Source organism: Tachypleus tridentatus, chromosome 13 (genome assembly GCF_004210375.1).
Source record: "Tachypleus tridentatus isolate NWPU-2018 chromosome 13, ASM421037v1, whole genome shotgun sequence".
NCBI classification, from domain to species: Eukaryota; Metazoa; Arthropoda; class Merostomata; order Xiphosura; family Limulidae; genus Tachypleus; species Tachypleus tridentatus.
The window spans coordinates 29293020-29319232 of record NC_134837.1 but is presented as its reverse complement, the minus strand read 5'-3'; the positions used below and the strand labels follow the sequence as shown (position 1 = coordinate 29319232).

The window sequence follows — 26213 nt, the reverse complement described above, 5'->3', positions numbered from 1 at the left end:
CTAATGTTAGTTAAAAGAAGAAACATACAGTAAAACACATAAAGTTCCTAGTGGTAGATCCAAGGCGAATAGATGTTCAGAAAATCAGTTGTGAATGTTTCTCATGTAGAATGGCCAGTACACAGATCAATAAGTTCTAGTGAAGAGAATATATTTTTAATTTTATGTCGTATTCATTCTTATTGCTACAATAAAAAAAACGAACTTGTTAATTTAGACGTTATTGTCAAACCTGGTCTCTGATCTTGAACTAACAGACTAGGTGGAAGGCTGTTAGCTAACAGCATCCACCGCTAACTCTTTCTGACCGAACAGAGAAAGAGTTACAATCTACGAATCCTAGTCAGTAGGTCTTATCCGGCAGTCATTTAGACAAACCACACAATATGTATTTACTACATAGACATGAAAAACTAGAATTATACATCTTACTGTTTGGTGCATATGACGCTAGGATGTGTTGTGTGTTTTTATAGCAAAGCCACATGGGGCTATCTGCTGTGACCACCGAGCGGAATTGAACCCCTGATTTTAGCGTTGTAAATCCGAAGACTTGCCATGTGACACTAGAAATAACACTTACACCGAACATTTGTTAATATATATTATACTATAAAACATATGAATTATTACTCCCCCCCTCTTTTACCTGGATGCATTAAAACGGCAAATTACTTTTTAGATTATTTCGAAATAATTTTTCTTGCTACAGGTTCTACCACAGAGACACCTCCTCCTTCTAGTTTTATATTTCCTGCCTTCATGTAAACAATGCAAGGCAAAAACATAATTATAGGAAATAACTCATTACACACGTTTATATAGGTCGATGGAACACAAAATATTGAGTAGAAATAGTTTCCAAGTTTGGTATTTCGGTAAGCGAGCATTGAAATGCAAGTCTTATTATGAGATAATCACCAAAATATTTCTCGAATAAAAAAAAAAAGTAAAATAACTTAGAGCGATAAACCATGTACACTGCAAACACTGTTTGATATCGTATTGAGTAACAATAGCTAAAAATTGCCAGAATGGTCATTGTTTTTGGGAAAAAAAGTAACAATAGCTACAACCTTCAAATTGTCAAAATTATTATTGTTGTGCAAAAAAAAGCTACAGCATATTACAGCTAACTGAAACCGGTTCGCACGTTCTATTGAAATATTTTCAAACTTAATTTGCGTGTACAACACATCATGATAACAGACTTCAAATAATGAATACGCATGCACACGTGCCACAACTATACTTTTATTTTCAGCTGGAAGTTGTTCTTTCAGGCCCGGCATGGGTGGGTTAAGGCGTTCGACTCGTAATCCGAGGGTCCCGGGTTCGAATCACCGTCGCACCAAACATACTTGCCCTTTCAGCCGTGGGGGGTGTTATAATGTAACGGTCCTTCCGCTATTCGTTGGTAAAAGAGTAGCCTAAGAGTTGGCGGTGGGTGGTGATGACTAGCTGCCTTCCCTCTAGCCTTACACTGCTAAATTAGGGACGGCTAGCGCAGATAGCCCTCGTGCAGTTTTGCGCGAAAATAAAAAACAAACAAAACTTGTTCTTTAGCTTTACACTGCTAACGGAATAATTTGAAATGCTAGAAATATTTACAGTCACGTGACAAGAGCTTTGTACTGACTAGATTTGTAAAATTCCTTCAAGCCTGATTTGGTGACTAAAAGGGTAATTGATTGATTTTTTAATGAAATTTTTATGAGGCGAGACTGTTTATTAATTGATCTGGAGCCAAAAATGTAAAAAAAAAAATCGAAGAATGGTCTCTTCAATATTCTCCACCAGAGTATCAGAGCGTTTAGGATAAGAACGGATCGTGAGACTCAACACGAAACCCATCAGAAACAATGCCCTCATCTGCAAATTAAAGGGAATAGCTATGAAACAAAACCTTTCGACCCAAAAGACCACTGAGAAAAAGCAGTAATATATTTTGATATCACTGACAAAAAATAACAACAAAGAAACGAACAAGGATTGGAATGTGACAAAGGTCCATGTGCACTGAGACTCTGCTCAAAACCAACGGCTATATTCAGGAGAAATTCTAACGAGAAATGTGAATCACGTAGTCCCATTCAAACACATATTTGAAACTTTAATGGACTTTGTGCCTTTGGCGTGTTTAAAGTGTGTTTGCATGGATGTCATAGATTAAAGCCATTAGCGAGTGCACGAAAAGCAGCTAAGAGGAAAGGGAAAATAACTAACTTGATATTACTATTCTTGAAAAAAAGTAGTTGAGAGTTGCAGATAGAGCATGATAACTAGGGAAAATACCATCTTAATCTTTATTTCCGAAAGGTTTAAATTGTGACAAGTATCCTACTTAACATTATATTTTGGCTATGATATACTTATTTCATAATACATTATACCGACGCAAGCATGGAAGGAAGTGCTCACGGTTCCGTTGAAGTTTCTATAGTAAGCGGATCATAGAAAATTAAATGTAAATATCACACACATTTGATATATAATTTCTCTTGAAATAATTGTTCTTCCCCAACGGTTCAGCAATAAATCTGCAGGGTCATTACGTTTTCTGCTTAATAACAAATAACTTTTTAAAGATTTTTCATGTATTCAATTAAACATACGTGATTGTTAACTTTTGAACTTACACTCCATACACAAAAGCGAAGTTGTATGTTTTTCTGTCCGCTGTCTCCTCGCACAGTATTTCACCAATCACTACCAGACTTGTCATGGTGACTTCCAGTAATAACATGAAGGTTCAAAATTCCCACTAACTTTTGGCTTTTAATTCAGTTTGTTTCTTAATGGTAAAAGTAAACGACCTTATAACAACAAAATGTTGTGTTAATTTAAACAGATACTCAGCGTTTCGCTTTACATCTTCAGGAGCGTTCACTGAAACACAAAACGAACTATTTTAGATAACGCTTTTGAAAAACTAAAGCTTAACGTTGAATGTCTAGTTAAATAAAATTAACATTTTGGTGTTATAAGGTCGTTTATTTCTAATATTGGCATGTCTTCTATACACCAATACGCACTACAGAAATTAACTAATAAGTCTCAGTTTTCTTGACAGGCTCATTTTGGTAATTGTCGCTTAGCAACAAAAGTATCACAATATTGTTGTTAGGCCAACAATGTTGTTCACGTTGAACACATAACACACATGTTAATTTGTGATCAGTTTTTGTTTTGTATATTTTTATTAATTTCTGTGATATAAAACGGTTGAATTCAGAAACTTAATCTGAAGGTAATGCTGGAAAGTTTCCAGTCAGTCAGAGAACTACACAACTATTCCAGACAAATGAGGTAACTTGGTTAAGGATGTCGAAGAGTTAAAAAAACAAACAGGCGTTTCCTAATATTTGTCAAACTTATTAACTGTGTGAAAGAGCAGTTCTTGAACATCTAAATTATATTGTTCGTGGCATACAAAATAAGTAATTATTACAAAATGTTACCCCACAGGAATTCGCCTCAGTTGTCAGTGTTCCAGTTGATGCTGTAAATAACTCAACTGAACTCCTAAATTATATAGAACCACCAGGTGTGCCAAGACATAATCTTAAATCAAAGGCTGGTTCACCAATAAAGTTATTGAGAAATCTTAACTCTCCAAAATTGTGTAATGTCACAAGTTTAGTTGTTAAGACTTTACTTCCCCTTGCTGTAGGACCAATAATTACAACTAATCATGTCAAAAGTGAAGATGTTTTCATTTCGAAAATTCCTTTGCTACATTCTTTATATTTAGAAGGCTTAAATTCCCAGTTACAATTTGTTTTGCAATGTTATTAATATGGTACAAAGCCAATGTTTTAAGGTTGCTAGATTGTTCCTAAAGCAGCCTTGCTTTCTACGTGTCCAATGGTTGGGTCTCATTAAAACCTGTTTATATTGTCAGAAGAAGGAACAACAGACAACGTGGTATTTCAAGAAACTTTAATATAGATTGGGTAATTTTTGTTTTGAAAAATCAAAGGTTTTGATAAAAATTAAAATGTTTTGAAAATTATTTTTTAATAAGTGTTCTTAAAATAAATTTCACTGTTTTTAAATACCTGCTTCAAGTAATTTGAAGATTTTCGCATGGAATGGATAATTAAGCTGATATATCTCTCAGTTTTGTATTCTGCGTTTCATTCAAAATGTCTCATACTACACATTTCTTGTCTTGTTTGCTAGAAACGATAAGCTAACTTTACATATATTCATGTGGAAAACGGTACATACACATGTGATGTAGGAGAGTAGATGTAACAGACTATATTTTGATGTCTCTCAAACAGTTTTCTATATAAACAGACCATACAGGCTAGTGGAAGTAGTACCACTCGGAGTATGTGTACTGTATTACCTGACAGAAGACCTAGTGTGTGTCCGTAAAGTTAGCTAATAAGGATCGTGAAATACGAGAAACAGATGCGAATCCAACTCCGAACGACAGACGTTTTCTGACGTAACTGATTCTCAGGTTTACAGAGTATAGTTGGTATAAAACATGGAAGTACATTAGAAAATTCTCTAATTAAAATATGCCCTCCCTGAGGTCACAGCGATATGTCTGCGAACTTACAAAGTTAGGATCCGAGTTTAGATATCGTGGTGAGCAGAGCATAAATAGCTCATTGTGTAACTCTGTGCTTAATTATAAACAAACAAGTTTTTTTTTTGTTTTGTTTTTGAATTTCTCACAAAGCTACTCGAGGGCTATCTGTGCTAGCCGTCCCTAATTTAGTAGTGTAAGACTAGAGGGAAGGCAGCTAGTCATCGCCACCCACCGCCAACTCTTGGGCTACTCTTTTACCAACGAATAGTGGGATTGACCGTCACATTATAACGCCCCCACGGCTGAAAGGGCGAGCATGTTTGGCGCGACGGGGATGCGAACCCGCGACCCTCAGATTACGAGTCGCACGCCTTAACACGCTTGGCCATGCCGGGCCCAACAAACAAACAAATATTAAAATACATTATAATATTTTTCAATGGTAGGAAGTGCTCAAGGTTCTTTTTAAGTTTATGAAGTAAGCGGATCATAGATAATTAAATGTAAATATCTCACACAGTTGATCTTAAAATTTTACCATTCTACAGTGGCTCAGCAGTAAATATGCAGGCTCAACACACTATGAATCGGGTTTCGATAGCCAATCGTGTAGCTTTATGCTTAAGAATAACTAACTTTTTTAAAGATCTTTAATAAATTAAATTATATATATGTATGTGATTACTAACTTTTGAACTTGTCGATAAGTACTTTGAGGGCATTAAGTGTACGAAAATAAAATAAGATTACGAAGTCGAGTGGTTACACCCCAACCTCTGCTGCCTTTTACTGTCTATAGCTAGTAAGAACTATGTAAGTTAGGGTACCTTTTTCTATTTAATATATTTTTCTAAGGGTGGACGTTTGGAGAGTGTGTGTGTGTGCTTTCTTGTAGCAAAGCCACATCAGGCTATCTGCTGAGCCCTCCGAGGGAAATCGAACCTCTTATCTTAGAGTTATAAATCCGTAGGCTTACCGCTGTAATAGCGTGGGGCAGGAGGTTTGGAGTTTAATTACTTGAAATGTTAGGGTGGTTTCATTACTACTTGAAATCTAAGAGTAATTACCTTCCCACAACTTGGCTATAGACAGTGAAAGACAGTAGAATATTCGGGTATAAATATTTAGCTTCGTTCCCTTATTTGATTTTCCATGACAGTTGACGAGTTTAGCATCAACGTTTGCATCTTGGGTACTATTACCACACTTTATCCACTATGTTAATAATTTGACAACCTGAACCGAGAACGGTAACGAGAGATATTTAACTTATTATTGTTTTATAGTGATGATTCAATCGCCTATTAACAATTAATGTAATTAATAGTTTGAAAGCTATAAATGTGTGTGTATAATAGTTACATGCATACACATATACACTGCTGGCTAAAATATTAAGGCCAATGAACATAAAGAAAAAATATGCATTTTGCGTTGTTAGACTCAACTACTTATTTGAGTAAAGCTTCGAAAAATGAAAATAAGAAAATAAAAAATAAAAAAACTTTTTTAGCATTTAATAGGGAAAATGTGAACACTATGAAATTAGCCTAAATACTAGCTGATCAAAAGTTTAAGACCATACTGAAACAAAGCGTTAATCGGTAAACACGTAACGAAATTTAGTCATTTGTGTTCCAAAGTTAGCGTTGTCAACATCTCCCACTGACATCTTCTGTGTTACATTGGGTAAAAACATGGCAAAGGCTAAAAAGTGGACAGAGTTTAAACGTGGCAGAATTGTTGAGCTGCAAAAGCAAGGTCTCTTTCAACATGCTACCGCTGGTGAGATTAAGCGTAGTAAAATTGCTGTTGCAAATTTTTTAAAAGACGCTGAGGGATACGAAACGAGAATTTCAAGTGGTCGGCCCAAGGAAAGTTCGCCAGCGTTGAGCAGGAGGATTCGACGGGTTGTCCGGCAAGACACCAGCCGATCGTCGAACCAGATTAAGGCCCTTACGGACGCAAGATGCAGCTCAAGAACAATAAGACGGCATCTACGACAGAAAGGCGTTAAAAACCGTAAACGTCTTCAAAGGCCACGCCTCCTTCCAGACCATAAAACAGCTCGGTTAAACTTTGATGAGAAGCACCAAACTTGGGACGTAGAAATGTGGAAGAAGGTTTTGTTCTCTGATGAGAAAAAATTTAACCTGGATGGTCCAGATGGCTTCCAACGTTACTGGCACGATAAGGATATCCCACCGGAGACATTTTCTACGCGACACAGTGGAGGAGGTTACAACATGATCTGGGGTGCTTTTTCCTTCCATGGAACAATGGAGCTTCAGGTTATACAGGGGCGTCAAACAGCAGCTAGGTACATTGACATGTTGGAGAGAGCATCCTTATTGACTGAAGGCCCTTGCTTGTATGGAAATGACTGGATCTTTCAGCAGGACAACGCTGCAAACCACAATGCCTACAGGACAAAGGACTTTTTCATGGCGAATAACGTGATTCTTTTGGACCATCCAGCGTGTTCGCCCAAACTGAACCCCATTGAAAATGTTTGGGGATGGATGACAAGGGAAGTCTATAGAAATGGATGTCGATTCCAAACAGTGCATGATCTTCGTGAAGCCATCTTCACCACTTGGAATAACATTCCAGCCAGCCTTCTGCAAACGCTTACATCGGCCATGCCAAAGCAAAAGTATGCAGTTATTCGCAATGGCGGCCGTGCAACTCACTACTGAGACCTCTTGTTGGGCATTTCCTACCCTGTTTATGACTTCTTTTTGGAATGGTCTTAAACTTTTGACCAGCTAGTATTTAGGCTAATTTCATAGTATTCACATTTTCCCTATTAAATGCTAAAAAGTTTTTTTTTTATTTTCCCTTTTCTTATTTTCATCTTTCGAAGCTCTTCTCGAATAAGTGGTTGAGTCTAACAACGCAAAATGCATATTTTTCTTAATGTTCATTGGCTTAAGATTTTGGTCAGCAGTGTATATACAGACATACACATAATAGATGTATGTGTATAATAGTCACATACAGACAAGTTTGTGTGTTTTTCTTATAGCAAAGCCACATTGATCTACCTAATGTGTCCACAGAGGGGAATTGAACCCCTGATTTTAGTGTTGAGAATCCAAACACTTATCGCTGGCCCAGCGAGGAATTACACACACACACATTACATTTATAGCACCTAATTTTAAACTACTGACCCGATAAGGGGATGAGTCAGTACCATCCTAAAGCATTACTGTTACTCTTGGATTACATTCACAGTTTAAAGTATGGATTGTTACAGAGTTCGCCAGCTCTGATATCCAGAGATCTACCATACGGCCAACCCACGCCCAACGTCCTAGTCTATCATGCAGGTCCTAGTGACCAAGGGATGAACACAAGACTGGAAGACTATAAAGTAGTTTGTCAAAACTGCAGAAAAGTTTTATGGAATTTATTCAACAGGACTACTGATAAGTGTGTTTTAGGATACAAGCCCAAAAGTCATGCCTATCCTTTTGTCGATTTATCCTTAATGTACATTGATTTCGCAAATCAAGATGACTTAAGAGTCCCTCCTGGCTACCGAATCATTTAATAAATTCATATTTCGCCAATTTAATATTGTGGCGTCATCTGGTAGCACTTTTGCAGCTCTTGTCTATTTACTTAGGAAGTTAATTCTTAGTTAGGAGTACGTGACACTAAATCATAACTTGGGAAAATACATTAGTCTCAGTTTATAGAAAAAGGTCACATTGTAAATAATCAAGCAGTATTTTGTTTCTCTCTCTGTTTGTTGTTACAATTCCATGTAACCAGTGACGTTGTTATCCATCACCACGAAAGTAGAGTATTCGTGTATGCGCAATAATAAAGCTGTACATCTTGTTTAAGCTGCAACAATTGCTTACTATGATGTAATATATTTTTCATACATTTTAAAGACTTGGAAATTAAGCATACGAAATGTCACGGATAAACGACGACAAGTTTCATGAAACTTTTAAGTTTGTTTAGAAAAAAGTGTCGCCCGACTTTGTGTATAGATAAAGTGTATTTTAAAGAAATTCTGCTTTCAGAATTCCAGGTTAAGATGCTACTTATTGCGTAGGATATTTAATTTGTGTATTTCAAGTCGAGATGTTTTCTACCACTAAAAGTCACATGCATTCTTTATATTATACTTGTATTAAATATATCTTGAGGCTTTCTTTCTGATAAGAAAACGTTTATTTTTTAATACGTAAGACTTGGTGTATTGTACGTCAAAGAATATGTAATTTCAAGGATTTTCTTTCTTTGATAAATAAGATGATGTATGTTTTTTAAGACGCTCTCCTTCCCTCAGGTGTGATGTATCGTGTATCTGAGAGTCCCTTGTGACAGATTTAAGTTTTTTTCTTTTCGGTTGTGCAAGTCTATTTATCTTTATAATTGGAGAATCTGTTTCTTTAAGCGCATCGAATTTATGTCTGTCTGTGTTAGGGAACTTTTCGTTCTTATGTATTTAGAGTTCTGTTTCTTCAATTACAAAACTATGTTTCCACAGAAACGGGACATTGCGTATATTCCAGTTATGAGGCTTTGTCTCTCTCTTAAAATAAAGGTTTGTCTCATCTCACAAATGTAAATTTGCTTCTTTCCCGGTTTTATTTATCTTGTGGTTGGAGCTTTAAGTATTTCCATATGTAAAGCTTTCTCTATATATATAAAAGAATGATACTTCGCATCTCCCCAGTTATAAGTTTTGTGTCTATACAACATGAGATTATAGATAATTTCGGTATAAATACATAGATATGTTTGGTTTGTGCGACGGTGTATATACGAACGTTTAATTTATGCACAAGTTTAACCAAAGAAAATTAAATTCATGGAATGAGTCTTAAGAATCGAGTCGTTTATATATGCACTAGTTAAAAGAAGAACATGAGTTAGTTTATACAAAAAGTTATGATTTTCAATGACCTGTCGAACAATAACTACTACTGTAAGAACAGAGATGGAGATAAGTTTATTTAAAGCATATTTATATATTATATACTGCAGCCTTGACTTCATATCGTACTCCAAATCATCTGAGAAGCAAGTTGAGTTACAACACGCCTTCTGGAGTCGTGTCCGATACTAATCACTTTTGGAATAAAACACTTACACAAAGTAACAGAATAATATAATTCCAATAAAAAATTAAAATATACCATATATTCTGATGTTTGCCTAGAAATTGACCTGGACCTCTCCTAATGGTTGACGTGATTTCGTCGAGGTATTCATCATTGACATCTGCTGTCGCAACACTAAACGTGAACGGCTGTCTCACCCATGCTGGATATGACTCTCTGGTGGGGAAGTAGTCGTCGAGAGACTTTGCGAGCTCATCTAAGTGCATGGCAATTGCTTGCTTCAATTCCCCGGGTGCAGAAATGTCTCCGATTTCAGACACATCTTCGATCGTACTTACACAGTCATCCAGCAGTGGAAAGTTTGCGAAGTTATCATTCTCTGTTCGTCGTTTCCATAACGGTAGCTTTTTTAAAAAAGCCTTCAGGTTTTCTTCCGCTTCGATGATGTTGATTACACCGCCCTGCATCTGTTGATTGAGATGACTGAGAGCATTGAAGATATCGGCCATTACGCCAAAATGAGAATGAACTCAGTGTTTTCGAAGCAATCTGCATGACAATGTTGGTACTCTCGCAAAAACAGGGCTAATTCCACACGCATGGCAAAAACACGATGCAGCACTATTTCGCACAACGTTCACACATTCCACTGCAATTTGTAATACTTCTGCCAGTTTTGAAGGTAATATTTTCGTTGCCAACGCATGCTTGTGCAGAACACAGTGCTTTACAATGATGTGTTATGCATCGGCTTTCACTAGCGCACCAAAACCAGAGTTTCGTCCCAGCATGCCTGGAGCTCCGTCCGAACAAACTGCAGAAACCATATTCCACGAAAGATCGTTGTCTCTGAAGAAGTCATCCACAAGTTTCTTTACATCGGCTGCCTTAGTTGTTGTTGTAAGAGGCTTACAAAATAAAAAATCTTCTTTTATCTCGTCGTTCTTCACATAGCGCACGAATACAACAAGCTGGCTTAGATTGGAAACGTTGGTGGTCTCGTCGAATTGAAGGCTGAATTTTGTTGGGCTTGAAATCAGATCTGCAACTACTTGAGCCAAGATGTCATCGCTCATGTCATCTATTCTGCTGCTGATGGTGTCATTTGAAAGAGGAATTTGGGATAACTTATTTTCAGCAGTTTTTCCCAGCATGATATTCGCCATCTTCAACGCAGCTGGTTTTACGAGTGCTTCACCAATGGTGTGGTTTGCCCTGCTTTGCGATCAAGTACGCAACTTCGTACAATGCTGTGAGGATCAGTTTGTCGATGGGTACAAAGCCGAGAACAGGCAAAGTAGTCTTTTCATCGAACCTGGCTCTCTTTACCTTGAATTCAGCAAGCGTTGTGTTCTTGTATTTCCTATCTCCATGCAGCTTTAGGAAATGTTCTCTTAGTTTTGCTGGTGCTTGACTAGAGTTGCTCAACTTGGCATTGCAAATCTTGCATTGAGGACACTAACTCCCATCATGTTCCGTTATACACGTGAATCCATATTGTACGTATTCGTTCGACCACTTTCTGTTTTTGCTTGACATAGTTAGTATGAAGGGATTGAAAGATTAGGAAAAAAATCACAAATGACGCACGATTACTACAGTCACAAGTCGACTGCTAAGCGCACGAAGTTCCCTGCAGCACAGATATTAGGCCAAGTGATGTGACGTGTTCAGCCGCAGCCAATGATGGCTAAGTGGAGCACGACGTCACGAATCATACGAGTGGGGTGAACGGGACGGACACACACACAATGTGTGTGTCTTGACCTCCGCCGAACTCCTGAGACTGACTCACCGAACCCCTGGGGTTCGATTGAACCCAGGTTAAGAACCACTGGTTTAAAGTGTTCTATATTTTCACTGCAAGCACGTTATAGAAGTACCAATCAACACTACTATTCGGTGAGTGTTAATGACTAGTAACACTCCCTCTGATCTAGAGCCTGGCATACAAACCACTAGACTACACTCGGCCTGAATAGAGGGAACATAAACTTATAGTATAAGATTGTTAGAACAGATGTAATGACACTCGTAATAGTACATAAAATCAATATTGGAATTTATTAGAACTTTAATAACGATATTTTAAACTACAATTTGTTGCACTTTTTTACTGAACTTTACAATAAAAGGATTTTTATGAAGTTTGATATATGTTTAAGTAACATTTGAAACAAAAATTCAACATAAATTTTAGAACATAAGGATTAAATGAAATTTTCAAAACAATGATTTAATAATACTTATGTCTAAAAATTAAAAAAATGGAAAAGTATCCTATATTTCTATTAAAATTACTTTGGTATTGAAAACATGAAAAATGATGATATAACGATTAAATGAAGTTTTGCTTCGTTGTCATGATCAGTGTTTAGCTTTTGGTTTGTTTTAAATTTCGATACATGAGAGCTATCTGCCGTAGGGGCTTTATAATGTGACAGTCAATCCCACTATTTGTTGGTAAAAAAGTAGCCCAACAGTTGGCGATGAGTGGTGATGACTAGTTATCTTCCATCTAGGTTTACACCACTAAGAGGACGAGTACATTTGGTGTAATGAAGATTCGAACCCATCACCCTCAGATTTGGAGCCAAGCACCCTAACCACATGGCCATGCCGGACCTCGGTTTTAGGTGTAACAGAACGAACTTGGGAGGATCAGTTGCAAGTTAAACCTCTCCTTTTCTTCTGTATTGATGTTATACTTTCTGTTGAATATTAAATATAATACTACATGAAGGTCCGGGTTGGTCCGCACACACTTCGACCCCTTTCAAAGTTATATGACGTTTAGGATAGGAAGTTTGTTTGGTTTCAAATGTTCAAGGGTTACCTGCGCTACTCAGCTTTAATTTAGCAGTGGTATTTTGGTTTGGTTTGAAATTTCGCACGCAAGGGCTATCTGTGAGAATTGTTACTAAATTTGCAGCAGTTCACTAAAGGAAAAACAGCTAGTCAACATCACCCACCGCCAACTATTAATTTGGTTAAATTTCTCATATAAATTATATAAACAATGGTCTATTATAGAATGGCTACTTCGTTGAAACAGACAGAATCTTGTCAAACATTCCACGAAACTAAATGCAATGTTTTCATAAATTTCAGCTACCGTAACTTCAATTAAAAAAACAAAATATTATGCTCTTTCGGGAATGAGGAAGCGTATATCATTATCCTATTGCGAGTCCAGATGTTTCCAGCCCTTCAAAGGACTGGGTTCTTATAACGTTAAAAACAGTTTTTCATGTATGTTTCTCGTGATAAACAGTATGACACGAACGTTTCTCGGTTCAATCAATGACATTCCCTGAATGTTTTGTGATATTTGAAGCAACACAGATAATATTATTATTGAAACGATATGTCCGAGTAAACAACCACGCACACTACGTTTGAAACTCTGAATTAAACCTTTTAATGTTCGAATCCCCGCCATCGAACATGCTCGTCATTTCAGCCTTAGGGGCGTTATAATGTGACAGTCAGTTCCATTATCCATGAGTAAAAACGTAGCCTAAGAGTTAGGGGTGGGTGGTGTTGAATAGCTGCCTTCCCTCTAGTCTATTGCTGCTAAATTACGGATGGCTAGCGCAGATAGCCCCCCGAGTAACACTGCGTAAATAGTGTTACAAGTCTAAGGTGTGATTTGTTGAACAGGAGTCTTTGAATTACAATATTTTCACTGGTGTTAAGTGGTGAACGTAAACAGAAATAAATGTTAGTCTATTTCAGGGTAAATTTCTATTTTTTCTTTTGAGTGAGAGAAGAAAAATGTAATAACTTTTATCCTCGACACCCAATAGTTCCATTTCTACGTTTAAACTTCCAAAAGAAAAATGTCCAAATCGCGTTTAAAATACATATGCCTTTTTCTTAATGTACATAGATATATGCATACACGCACGTGTTACACATATGCCATAACCAGGACAAACAACTGCTCGAGTTAGCGCTGGTGACGTAACACTATCCCACGTTAATATCGTCACTTGAAATAACCATCTGATAAGAACACAATTCAAAAATATAAACCGGAGACGTACTTACACATTAACGGATGCGGTGTTTAGCAACCAACTAAACTATCTATGCTGTGGGTAAACTAATATGTTTCGTCCTTGAGTCCCGGCGTCTAGAGAAGGAATAAATTGTTGAAGCTCAATCTAGATTTGTTAGAAATTATACCGGTGAGATTTATTTAACAATGTTCAAATGGTGATGATTAATTAATTTATTCCAAACTGGAACTCAGAACTTCGAATTCACACATACAGATAACAAGGATGACTCAGAACCCGAGCAACCCTTGGAACTAAATCTTCGGTCGTCAATAGTACTTATTCCAACGACTGTGATTGCACAATGTTTCCCGACACTGATGTTGATATAAAGTGTCTGTGAAGGACGATGAGGTGAATCGTGGACCACCCATTTACACAGACTTAACACTTCCGACAATAGATTTGAACTGAGTAAAGGCACAAAATTCCATTAAGTATACAACGGGAAAGTTAAATAATGTGTGGTCGACAGGACTGCTATAATTTCAGTATATCTGGCTGTCTTTCTTATTAAAACAGTCATAGATTCTAACATATGACTGAAAGCTTATGAATTTTAGATGCGAACTTAAAATTAGTTCCTTGTTTTCATCTTATTCTTAATACAAAGAAGTTTTTGGACTGGGAGGTTCTCTTTCGTAACAATATCCCTCCTATTCTAATGAGAATGTTGCTCTCGATTTGTTTTCGGGTTGAGCTTGGGTGTTTTGTTTGTCCTACACGTTCTGCTTGACAACGCTTTTCGTTTTCCTAAAGTATTCCTTCTTTTACCACAAATCGTTTCACTATCAAATCGACACTATACAAGTATCACAAAACGAGCAATAAGTGAATCCTAGCAGCTCGGCATCGTCAAATAGTTTGGTGTTCGCCACTGTATTACCATATGCAAATTACTTTCATAAAATACGATTAAACCTTCGTAAATTGTTGTTTGCCTGTCTCACCACCACTGACGTTAATCCTACTATAATGAAACTCTTGCTTATATGATACTGAAAAAAAACTTAGTACGCGATGTACAACCCCCAACGAATCCTATCAACTCGGCATCGTCAAATGGTTTGGTGTTCGCCACTGTATTACCATATGCAAATTACTTTCATAAAGTACGATTAAACCTTCGTAAATTGTTGTTTACCTGTCTCACCACCATTGACGTTAATCCTACTATAATGAAACTCTTGCTTATATGATACTGAAAACAAATTTTAGTACGCGATGTGCAACCCCCAACTTCGCGAAATTTTTATCCTGTGTGCATGTACATTTGCAAAAGGGGTCACAATTTTCTTGTTTTGTTGCCGTTTCCCGTTAACGAGAACTTTCAAGAGTGCGGATATAATGCACTAGCGCCACGGGGGGCCTGGCATAGTCTAGCGCGTTAAGGCGTGCGCTTCGTAATCTGAGGGTCGCGGGTTCGCGCCCGAGTCGCGACAAACATGCTCGCCCTCCCAGCCGTGGGGGCGTTATAAAGTGACGGTCAATCCCACTTTTCGTTGGTAAAAGAGTAGCCCAAGAGTTGGCGGTGGGTGGTGATGACTAGCTGCCTTCCCTCTAGTCTTACACTGCTAAATTAGGGACGGCTAGCACAGATAGCCCTCGAGTAGCTTTGTGCGAAATTCCAAAAAACAAACAAACAAAGCGCCACGGGAAATCGGCTGCTATGAATAAAGAAATTTTAAACCCTATTAAACTGTTGTCTGTTTATAATCTACCTATGTTTGTCTGTCTCTCCACTGCTGACGTTAATATGAATAAAGAACGATTATTTATATTTTACTTTATAACTGGAAACAAAATCGTGTTTTACTAAACAAGTTCTTGAGAACTCTACAACTCTGCTTTGTTGAGGCTACTAAGGGTGTTGTGTGTGCAGTAGCATCCCCAGGTTCAACGGGATTTCATAATATATGCAAGGGTTTCGATTTTAATTAATCATTTACAGTACCATCATTCCCTCTCCCTAGAGACATGAATCCAACTGATTGCAGTCATCTTATGTAGCATACTTTCTAATTTTACTTAGTTAAAACACGATATATTTATTGAGAGGTTTTGAATATATAGTCACTGACGAGAAATGAAGTATATTCAACAGATAAAAATATCTATCTGTAAGAGAAAAAGTTTTTCTTAATAGGAATATCCCTGAACTTAAAAATTCAAAAACCTTCTTAGATTTCGTTGGCAGTGATGAATAGCTGCCTTCCTTGTAGTCTTACGCTGCTAAATTAAGGATGGCTAATGCAGATAGGCCTCGTGTAGCTTTACGCAAAATTCAAAAAATTTAAATGAAGAACGCCTATAAGAATTTTTATCCCGAGTAAAACTTTTGAGTATATTCAGTTATCGAGAACCTTTCAATAAGATCTCTATAAATTACTTCGAATATTAACGTTAAGTCCGTATTGAAAGCTAATACAGGTGGGTGGGTGTTTTTTTTTTTTTTTGCCGTTCGCATTCTCTGGACAATGCATTCAACAACTTCGACACCTATTTGTACGTTTTGTTCTTTATTTGTTTAGATATTTTTGATAAACCCTACATGCCACCTACTGGTGCTTTTGCATACAAAAAGACAACTTCAAAAAAACTTCGTTTAGTTTATATGTTTGGTATGATTAAGTTAAAACTTTAGACTTACAGAAATCGAATGAAAAATAATTAGTCTGCTTATTCGACTATTACCCTCTCAATACGTAGACGAGTGAAATACACTTGAGTAGGCTTAATCGCAGAATCAATTATCAGAAATGTCTGAGCGAGAACACACGGCGTAAGTATATATCAGTACAACAGAACGTAATGGCTATGATATATTTGTGCTAAATCAGATCACATTAACTACACAAAACTCTAATACTTTATAAAATTAATTACAAAATTTAATACGTTTTACTAAGTGGTGCATGTTTCTTACCCGTGACGTTTTAACTGTTACTAGAATTTATAGGCCTACGCATGAAAAAACTGTTGTAGATTGTTCAGACTTTCGGAGATCTAAACCCATTCAGAGAGCATTACTTTTACTTCTTAAAGGTTTATAAATGCCTGGCTTATCATCTGGATATTTTAATAACTGCGCTGCTAATATTCTATGAATATTTTAATGAATGCATTGCTAATCCTCTCGAAATTTTAATAAATGCATATCTAATCCTCTGAGGGTTTAAATAAATGCACTGCTAATCCAATGAATATTTTAATGAATGCACTGCTAATCCTCTTGAAATTTTAATAAATGCATATCTAATCCTCTGGGGGTTCAAATAAATGCACTGTTAAAAGTCTGAATGTTAATAATTAAAATTCCGAAAGTGCGTCACGTGTGTCCCCCCTACTCCCCCCCCCCCCCCCCCCAAATGACACACGCTCTGATGGAAAAGGAATGTGAGGAAATACGCTAGCTTATATATTCTTGTTAAAGGATATGAAACGAAATCACTTGGTTGATTATTTTGTTAATAATGGAATACAGTGTCTGAGGCCAGTTGGACAGTCCAAGGTCAACAAATAACAGTGATTTCTCGGTAGGCTAAACTGAGAAAAGAATTCTACATGGAACTATAAGAAACCAAATTATGTTCTTGTAAACAACAGTTTACATCTGCTTTACGTAACGAGAAGTGGTCACAGCAAAGCGTTTCTAGAAGTGCTTGCGTGTATTATTTAAACAAATCAACTGAATAATTAACAGGACAAATTCTTTTCGCCACACTGCTGTATTTTCCTTAAAACCAATTTCAGAAATGAATGTTATGTTTTCTTGTAACTTGATGACTTTTGGTTTTGCCAGTTTCTTCTTCACACCTTACTATACGTAGTTGTTCCCACACAACTATAATTCTGTTGTAAGAAATCGTGAGATTCAATTTACAGTTTCAGCGACACTCTGACGACAAAAACTACACTTGTGCTAAAATTATGTCTGCCGAACAGTGTAGAAAAGTTATTTTTTTTTAAATAATAATAACAATAATATATTATTATTATTAAAATATTCAGCATATGCTCGGGTACAAGGCAACTGGTCGTATAAGATGACCCCTTAATTTTCGAGTTTCAGTGTAGGTTTCAATTCGTACTCGCCATATAAGACGCCCCCTTTCCCCCGAATCGTGCACTTCGCTTGATTAGCGCAACCAAATAAGCCTGTGATGAATTGCTGTTCGGTAGTCCTTAGTTATCAGTATTCGAAAGAAAATAGTGTATATGCTCACTGAATATATTAAATATATTTAATACAATACATTTTATACACAATAAAGATAATAAACACATTTTATAGGTTTACGTTTTATCGGTATTTTCATCTGAAATGGTTATGAGTTATTAAAAATCCTTTAACATCTAAATCTTATTCATCATCTGGGATCAGAATTTCATCAGTTATGTCTGATTTAAACCAGTTAAGATGCCTAAGTGATTGGCGTGTTCAATAATAATAAGATTAAGTCTTATTATTAAAATATAATGTATTATATAATATTCGCCGAACTCTCCAGTGGAGATCTGGCTTGTCCTTTTGATTTTATTCTGTCACAAATACATTAGAAATCAGCCCTACTATTCGACTGTATCAGATCCACCAATATAAACTTACTATATACCACAGGATTAAAGGTTCACATTTCATACTTGGTGTATAAGACGACCTCTAGTTTTGAGAGATTTTTTAAAACTTCAAATGTTGTCTTTCACGACAGTATATTCGATGTTATAATAATTTTATAATAATATCAAAAAGCTATCTTAATCATAGGAGACGCGCGAGTCTTTTTGTCTGGGTGGACCAGGGATTCTCAAACTTTTTTTTTTTTTGCTGGTTTCCCCTCCTTTTGAATTTATTTGAGGTTGTGACGATATCCCTCACACAAAGTGTGTGTGTGTTTTTTCTTATAGCAAAGCCACATCGGGCTATCTGCTGAGCCCACTGAGGGGAATCGAACTCCTTATTTTAACGTTGTAAATCCATAGACTTATTACTGTACCAGCAGGGGACGCACACAAAGTGACAGCTAATCACTGTACATATTTTAAAATATTTGATATGGCCGTTTCTTTTTTCTTTATGATTTCGTGAACTATTACAATAGCCTTGCGACCCCTTTTTGGGTCGGAAACCCAGTTTGAAAAACATTAAAATAAAGCTATTCTGTCATGTGAGGGAGGGATGCACTGTTTAGAATGAACTCTATTCTGTAACACATATACACCCTCTTTCGCCATCTGTCTCCCTCTCTCTCTTTTTACATATAATGTGTAATATTTTTGAGGTGGCAAGACTAACCCATATTGAGAAAGTTTTCTTGAGCAAGCTACGTTTTTCCACGCCTCTTGTATCCGTCGACTTTGATATTAATGATAGTCACCACGTTGTATTCTGGGATACTGCTAAGAGCGGAATTCCCCGAAACACCAACATATGACGAATCCAAGAACAGAATAGGCCTTGCGCTTCACTTTTAAACAAAATGTGTATGCATACTTTTGGTCAAAAGGAAGAAGTCCTTTAAATCGAACGTCCACTGTACAAACTACGTGTAGAATAATAAACTCATTAGTATTATTAAGGTGCTTGTTATGCTTCAAACACTGAGGTTAATGCCGATGAATAAAGCAGTAGTGTATTCTGGGGGGTGGGGTGGGGGCTATATTAAGTCAATAGTTATACAAAAATTAAAAAATTACGATAATTGTTTTCGTAAATAAAATTCACTCTTAGTGGTATGTTTGTGGACTTGTACTGCTGGAAAGCGGGTTTCGATACCCTTGGCGAGCAAAGCACAGATAGCCCTTTGTGTAGCTTTGGGCTTAATAATAAAGAAACAAAATAAAACTCAATAAAAAATCTGAACTTGACTATGCATGGCTAACGTTTTTTGAAGCCAGGTAGATTTGATCATCTGATTGGAATACAGTAATCCAGGATATGTGGTTATGAAGAATATTGTAAAGATAATTAAGTTTAACTTAGCAGAAGTAGTTCTGAAACAAAATAAAACTCAATAAAAAATCTGAACTTGACTATGCATGGCTAACGTTTTTTGAAGCCAGGTAGATTTGATCATCTGATTGGAATACAGTAGTCCAGGATATGTGGTTATGAAGAATATTGTAAAGATAATTAAATTTAACTTAGCAGAAGTAGTTCTGAACCAAACTAAACAAAACAGATAAAAAAAACAACAGCTGTATGAAGCTTCATCGTCACTGTGACTCAGACAGTAATGACGTCATTTATATAATAACCGAAATAACAATCGGTGACGAGATGGCGGTGCAAATATTTCATATTATAAATACGAGGGAGGGGGGGGTTTAAGAGTTTATCTTCATGTAGATGACACAGCTAACCTATTCACGGAAAAGTAAACACACAAACGTTGTGACAACGTGTCGAAATTCGCATATCTTACGATTATATATTTACTACTATTATTTGTATGTTCCATCCAAGTTTTTACAGCAATAAGAAGAAAAGTATTGAAGGCTATGGTAGTTAATCTTATGCAATAAGTAACGAATGTTTGTTTTGAATTTCGCGCAAAGCTACACAAGAGATATTTGCGTTAGTTGTCCCTAATTTAGCAGAGTAAGAAAAGAGGTAAGGCTGTTAGTCATTACCACTCAGTGCCAACTGTTGGGCTACTTTTTTTACCAACGAATAGTGGAATTGACCGTAATATTAATACGCCCCCACCGCTGGGGTCGAACACGCGACCTTCGGATTAGGAGTCGAACGCCTTAACACGCTTAGCTATGCCGGGCCTCAAAAAGAGAGAAAGAGGACATGTTTAGATAGTACTTAACCTTTCCAGGTCGCGTAAAACATCACCAAACACTCATTAAATTCCCGACATAGACGAAACCTTTCACTTAATACTGTTGCTCTACAACACTAAAATCAGCTAATCATCACCACCCACCGCCAGCTCTGGGGCTACTTTTTTACCAGCGAATAGAGGGATTGACTGTAACATTATAACGCCCTCACGGCCGAAAGGGCGAACATGTTTGGTGTGACGGGGATTTGAACCCGCGACCCTCGGATTACGAGTCCAGTGCCTTAACCACCTGGCTATGTAACGAATGTAAACATGGAATAGTCTCGGATTTTCCAAGTCAAAAAATGACAAAGTTATATAAAATAAGAACAAACAAACATGCATTCATTGAGATAATGTTGAACAGTTGTGACAGTTATTTCTACGCCGTAAATGTTTCGACAATCGTATTTTTCTTTGTTACTACGTGATTCTAGGAGAAGTTTCCACGAGACTTGGAAATTTTTTGTTTATGTCGACAAAGGAAGACATAAAAACATGTTGCAAAAATTAGGTTAAACAGGTATTGCAGTTCGCCATAGCATGTCCCCCGCTGAGGCAGCGGCAAGTTCATGGATTTGTAACGGAGAAATCAAGAGTTTGATTCACCTTGATGGACATTGCAGATAGTGGCGATGTGGCTTTGTTGTTAGGAAAACACACACACACTCGCTAAAATGTATTATCAGTTGAAATATAATACCTATTACGTAGTTATAAAAAATTCTTTAACATAAAATAATGTATATTAGAGAAGGATGGTGGAGCTTATAAAGAAATAGATAAAAATAAAAGTATATTATAGAATAAGGGGAGTTGCAGAGACGATTGTAAAAATACATAGTATAGAAAGTAACGTTTTTGTTTGTATTACGAATAGGGCATGTTGAACTGACAAATTAGGTGGAAGGTGGCTAGTCAACAGCACCCACCACCAAACCTGTAGCTACTTTTAGTTTGTTCGTATATTAAGAAAAAATCGAAATTATTTTCAAATAAATGAGAGGCGTTTTAAAGGAAAACAAAACATTACCTATGTCTTTATTAAAATATCTCGCGCTGTTATCCTATTCACTATGTTTGTTTGTGTGAATTATACAGCGTGAGACTAAGAGGAAAGGTCAGAGGTAGGTGTGTTTTATAATTTGTCAATACTGCGCAGGGAATTAAAGTGAATATACAGTACTCTCACTGGTTAGGGGATACCAATATATAGCACTGTCACTGGTTAGGAGATACCAATCTGCGTATTGTTTTTTGAATTTCGCGCAAAGCTACACGAGGGCTATCTGCGCCAGCCGTCCCTAATTTAGCAGTGTAAGACTAGAGAGAAGGCAGCTAGTTATCACCACCCACCACCAGCTCTTGGGCTACTTTTTACCAACGAATAGTGGGATTCACCAAACATTATAACGCCCCTAATGCTAAAAGGGCGAGCATATTTGGTATGACGGGAATTCGAACCCACGACCCTAATATTACGAGTCGAGTGCCTTAACCACCTGGCCATGCCGGGCCTCGGAGCTGTTTAACAAATTTTCATTGACCACAAGGCGTTATTGGGGATTGTTATGAAAGCTTTGTGTTTTGTGATTTCTGGTTCTTCAAGGAATATTAAATCCTCGATAGAACACGAAACAAGCCGCTATCGCTTTTGTTTAATAAGTGACGCTTGTTTAATATTACTTTTATTAACAGTATTGATTATGATATTTTATATATTTTATTTTTAATCTCATGTTTTTTTTTTATTATAACTACTATTTTGCACCTTTAGCTTAGCACATTGGTTTAGAATTAACATAAATCTCCTTAACAGGCCATAACTTTCGAGACATTATTGGGATTACTGCCGAAAATGTCATTAACAGCGAAGATACTCAGCTAACAAAATAATACATTGTAATATTTATAAGCAAAAACGTAACAACAGTACATTCAATAGATATGCTAGTTGCTTAGTTAATTTTTTATCTTTATTACAATTAATGATTTGATAAAAATACAAAATATTCATCAATTACATATGAGAATATATTTTATAATTGAGACATCAAGGCTTCATCATAATGTATAATTTTATCAGCTGATTTTAACATAACATGATATTTAGGTTACATTTACATTGTATTTGCTTCTCTTTTTTTTTCATCAACTTTCCTAAAATATTACTACGCCGGTGTGACAGCGGCAAGTTTTTCGACTTACAATGCTCAAATCAGCGGTTCAGTTCCCTCCCGTGGACACATCAGATAGCCCGATGTGGCTTTGTTATAAGAAAACACATACACCTGAAACATTAGGTTTTGTTTGTTTGTTTTTGAATTTCGCGCAAAGCTACACGAGGGCTATCTGCGCTAGCCGTCCCTAATTTTGCAGTGTAAGACTAGAGGGAGGGCAGCTAGTTACCACCACCCACTCTTGGGCTACTCTTTTACCAACGGATAGTGGGATTGACCGTCACATTATAACGCCCCCACCGCTGAAAGGGCGAGCATGTTTAGTGCGACGGGGATTCGAACCCTAGACCCTCAGATTACGAGTAGAACGCCTTAACACTCCTGGCCATGCTGGGCCCGAAACACTAAGTTATCCAAATAAACAACCGCGCTTATTACAAAATAATATACTGTTTATCTCAATGGATGTGACTCCTTGGTTTTTTCGTTTAAAATATTTAAGGTTATTCTAACAGCAAATATTTTACCGAATAATATATTCATGGCTCGTTTACTCACTTAATAATCACTCTTAGAGCCTCTTACGTCACTCGAAACACGAAGATACTGCATAATAGTGACGTCATTAACCGAACTAGTCACAGCTGTAACATACAGAATATACGTCTATTCTCGAACAAATAAACCCATTGAATTTAATATGTTGTAATATCAGACTCTGGATTAAAACTAAAGATGGCGAAAACAATTTTGTGGGTCCATCTGTGTGTGCGTGTGTGTGTCTTGTTTTTTTGGTTACCTTTTAACTCAAAAAATAAAGTTTGTCTGTGAAACTCCAAGTGTGCCAGTGGTAAAGGTACAAAATTACAACGCTGAACTCCAAGGTTTGATGGACATACCCTATATTCCAATGGAATTTTGCTCTAAAACATACAAGGTCTGCTCCCAGTGGCACAGTGGTATGTCTGCGGACTCCCACTGCTAAAAACTGGGTTTCGATACCTGTGGAGGATAGAGCACAGATTGCCCATTGTGTAGCATTATGCTTAATTCTAACCAAACAAAGCCTTTACTCAAATTATTTATGATACTTGCTTTAACTGAGTTATTTTACCAGATATCCGAGATAAATAAAGGTCACAATACCAGGGAAGAGTTGAGGTTTATCTGCGTATCTTGTTTGGACGACGTTAAATTACAAGTAGCTACTACCTTATCATGCTGGGTCTTCTATGTTCACGAGCACTAGACGACAATCAAGCTAACTATAAATGTTTGTTTTTCACAGTTTAGTGTCAGTACTTTACATATAATACATGTACAATTAAGTTTTCCGGTTTATCTGAACTACATATTTTTTTGAGGGGGAATTCCTGCTTGAAGTTATTGTTTTGTTGAAACAGAAATATTTAGGCTTAACTCCTTTTTTCACATTGATCTTTAACTATTGTAAATAAATCTCCTTTCATGTATTACAGTCGTTTAAGTAATTAATCTTAGCTCTCTTTCCTTCCCTTGATAATTCAGTTTGAATAAAAATAAAATAACAATGTTTCACAGTTTCAAATCACGGGTCATTTATCTCAACGTGGCTGAATTATCCGCTCTTTTTTGTTGAAAATATTAAAGCTGACAAGCGTTCCTGTCTTCCAATGGGTACGCAATGAATTTATGGACTTACAATGATAAAATTTAGGGTTTAATTCCCCACAATAGACAGATTAGGTAGTACATTGTGGCTGTGCATTAAAAAAAAGATATAAGTGTTCCTGTATGCGATTCCTTCTGTTGAAAATTTAAACCTTGATATATAAATAATCCTTATTTGTTTATATAATTTTGTGAAAAAAACGTGTCTAATTTTAAACTGTTTGTAACAAGACTTAAGTTGCTTCTGAGCATGCGCACTAAATTTGCATATTTTGTAAAACAAAAAACTACCTTGTGACAAGTTTCTGAAATAATGTAGCTTAAATGCAAAATAATATAATTGGCTAGAGAAATTTTTAAATTGCCTCCGAACACATTCCATGAAAACCTTTTACTTACTGTTTCAACAAAAATAACGAGAGAGCAAAAATGCATCAAATAAAAATAATGTATTAACATATTTATAATTTTGTTCAAAAACTGAATATCTGTCATGCGTTTTGTGTGTGCGTTGAATTAACTACAGATGTTTGCAAAACCCGAATTATAGTCAGTTAAACTGTTTCTTTATTTTTCCGTAGAGTTCGCTCAAGCCAGAAGTTACAGCAGTGCTATCCTAACCAGACAGTAGACGCATTAGCGGTGCGTCTAGACTCTAGATGCTACAATGCAGATATTTTGTGTTTAACCACCAGGGGTCTGAAGCACCAACGAAACCCACTTCTATATGTACATATTTTAAAGAAAGTTATAAATACTATTCACAGAGAAAGGGAAACTTAATTTTAAAATAAATAAATAAATTCATTTAAATCATTATTATTAATATAATTGCTTTTTCGAGCATTAGAAACAGCAGTTTATTTCCGTATAATAATACGAATATAAGCTCTTCTATTTATTGAAACCGTAACAACGAAGTCTCCTTTCGTACCTGTGGAAAAATCAGAGACACACTCCAACTTTTAATTTAAACGTTATTGTTTGTTTTAATACAAGGGATGGAGGAGATAGTCCCAACAGCTTCGTTTAATATTGGTTGAGATGAAAGCTGTGTAAATATCGCTGTTCTTTTGTTATAGAAAATAATTCTGTTGCTTTAAAGGGCTAGCTTCGAAATCAAGACTTCCAATCATAGATCGAAAAATGTCGGAATAGTTGTTTCTGGAAAGAAACGCAACATTCTCTACTCTCGAACTCAGACGACTGCAGCCCATTATTCGATCGAATTACTTTTAAGAGTAGCTTCTGGCTAGACTTGCGTATGTTCCTTTATTATTCAAGCTAGCACGAAATGCAAAGTTTTTTTCTTTTTATTTTGTTTCAGGGTGAGGGTCAAATGCATACTTCGACAAAAATTGAAATCCTGATGCATAAATGTTTCTAGATACATGGTGAAAACAGGGCAATACTCCTGGACATTTTGTTCCATTTATCAAACAAATATTTACAAGATTTAGTCTTACCTTTGGAGATTTTTTCGAGAATTCTCTCTTTATCTTCATCAGAGTGGGGTTCCCCAATTACGAGTAGGAGATAACATCCACCCGGCGGTGGATGATCCACTGGGTCAGGCTCCATGGTAAGTGCGACTGGAGTCAGAAACTTCCAGTCAGTAGACTACTTACCGGTAGAATGGCCGCGCGTGCGTCGGTATAGCACAAATTGCTGCAATAGCGCTATCACGTGAACTTCTCGGCTGTGAATTCGGGTGATATCGGTTGTACTCGTGCGTGCAAAACACTATATTGGATCCTGTTGTCATGGCTACCGTCGCGATAAACGAAAGGTAGCCGTCGGATCTTGGCTGGGGATGCAGTGTGAACCGATACGATATTCACAAACCG

At 36.6% G+C, this 26213-nt stretch overlaps 1 protein-coding gene across 1 annotated transcript in view; it reads right to left on the bottom strand.

Annotated features, from left to right (window-relative positions):
* LOC143236095 (uncharacterized) overlaps nucleotides 1-26011 on the bottom strand; it is a 54437-nt gene extending 28426 nt beyond the window's left edge. The window contains exon 1 of the mRNA XM_076474365.1: nucleotides 25833-26011. Coding sequence (XP_076330480.1) covers nucleotides 25833-25947 — 115 coding nt within the window. The 5' untranslated portion in view covers nucleotides 25948-26011. The remainder of the gene's footprint in view (nucleotides 1-25832) is intronic.
* Nucleotides 26012-26213: the final 202 nt, after the last annotated feature.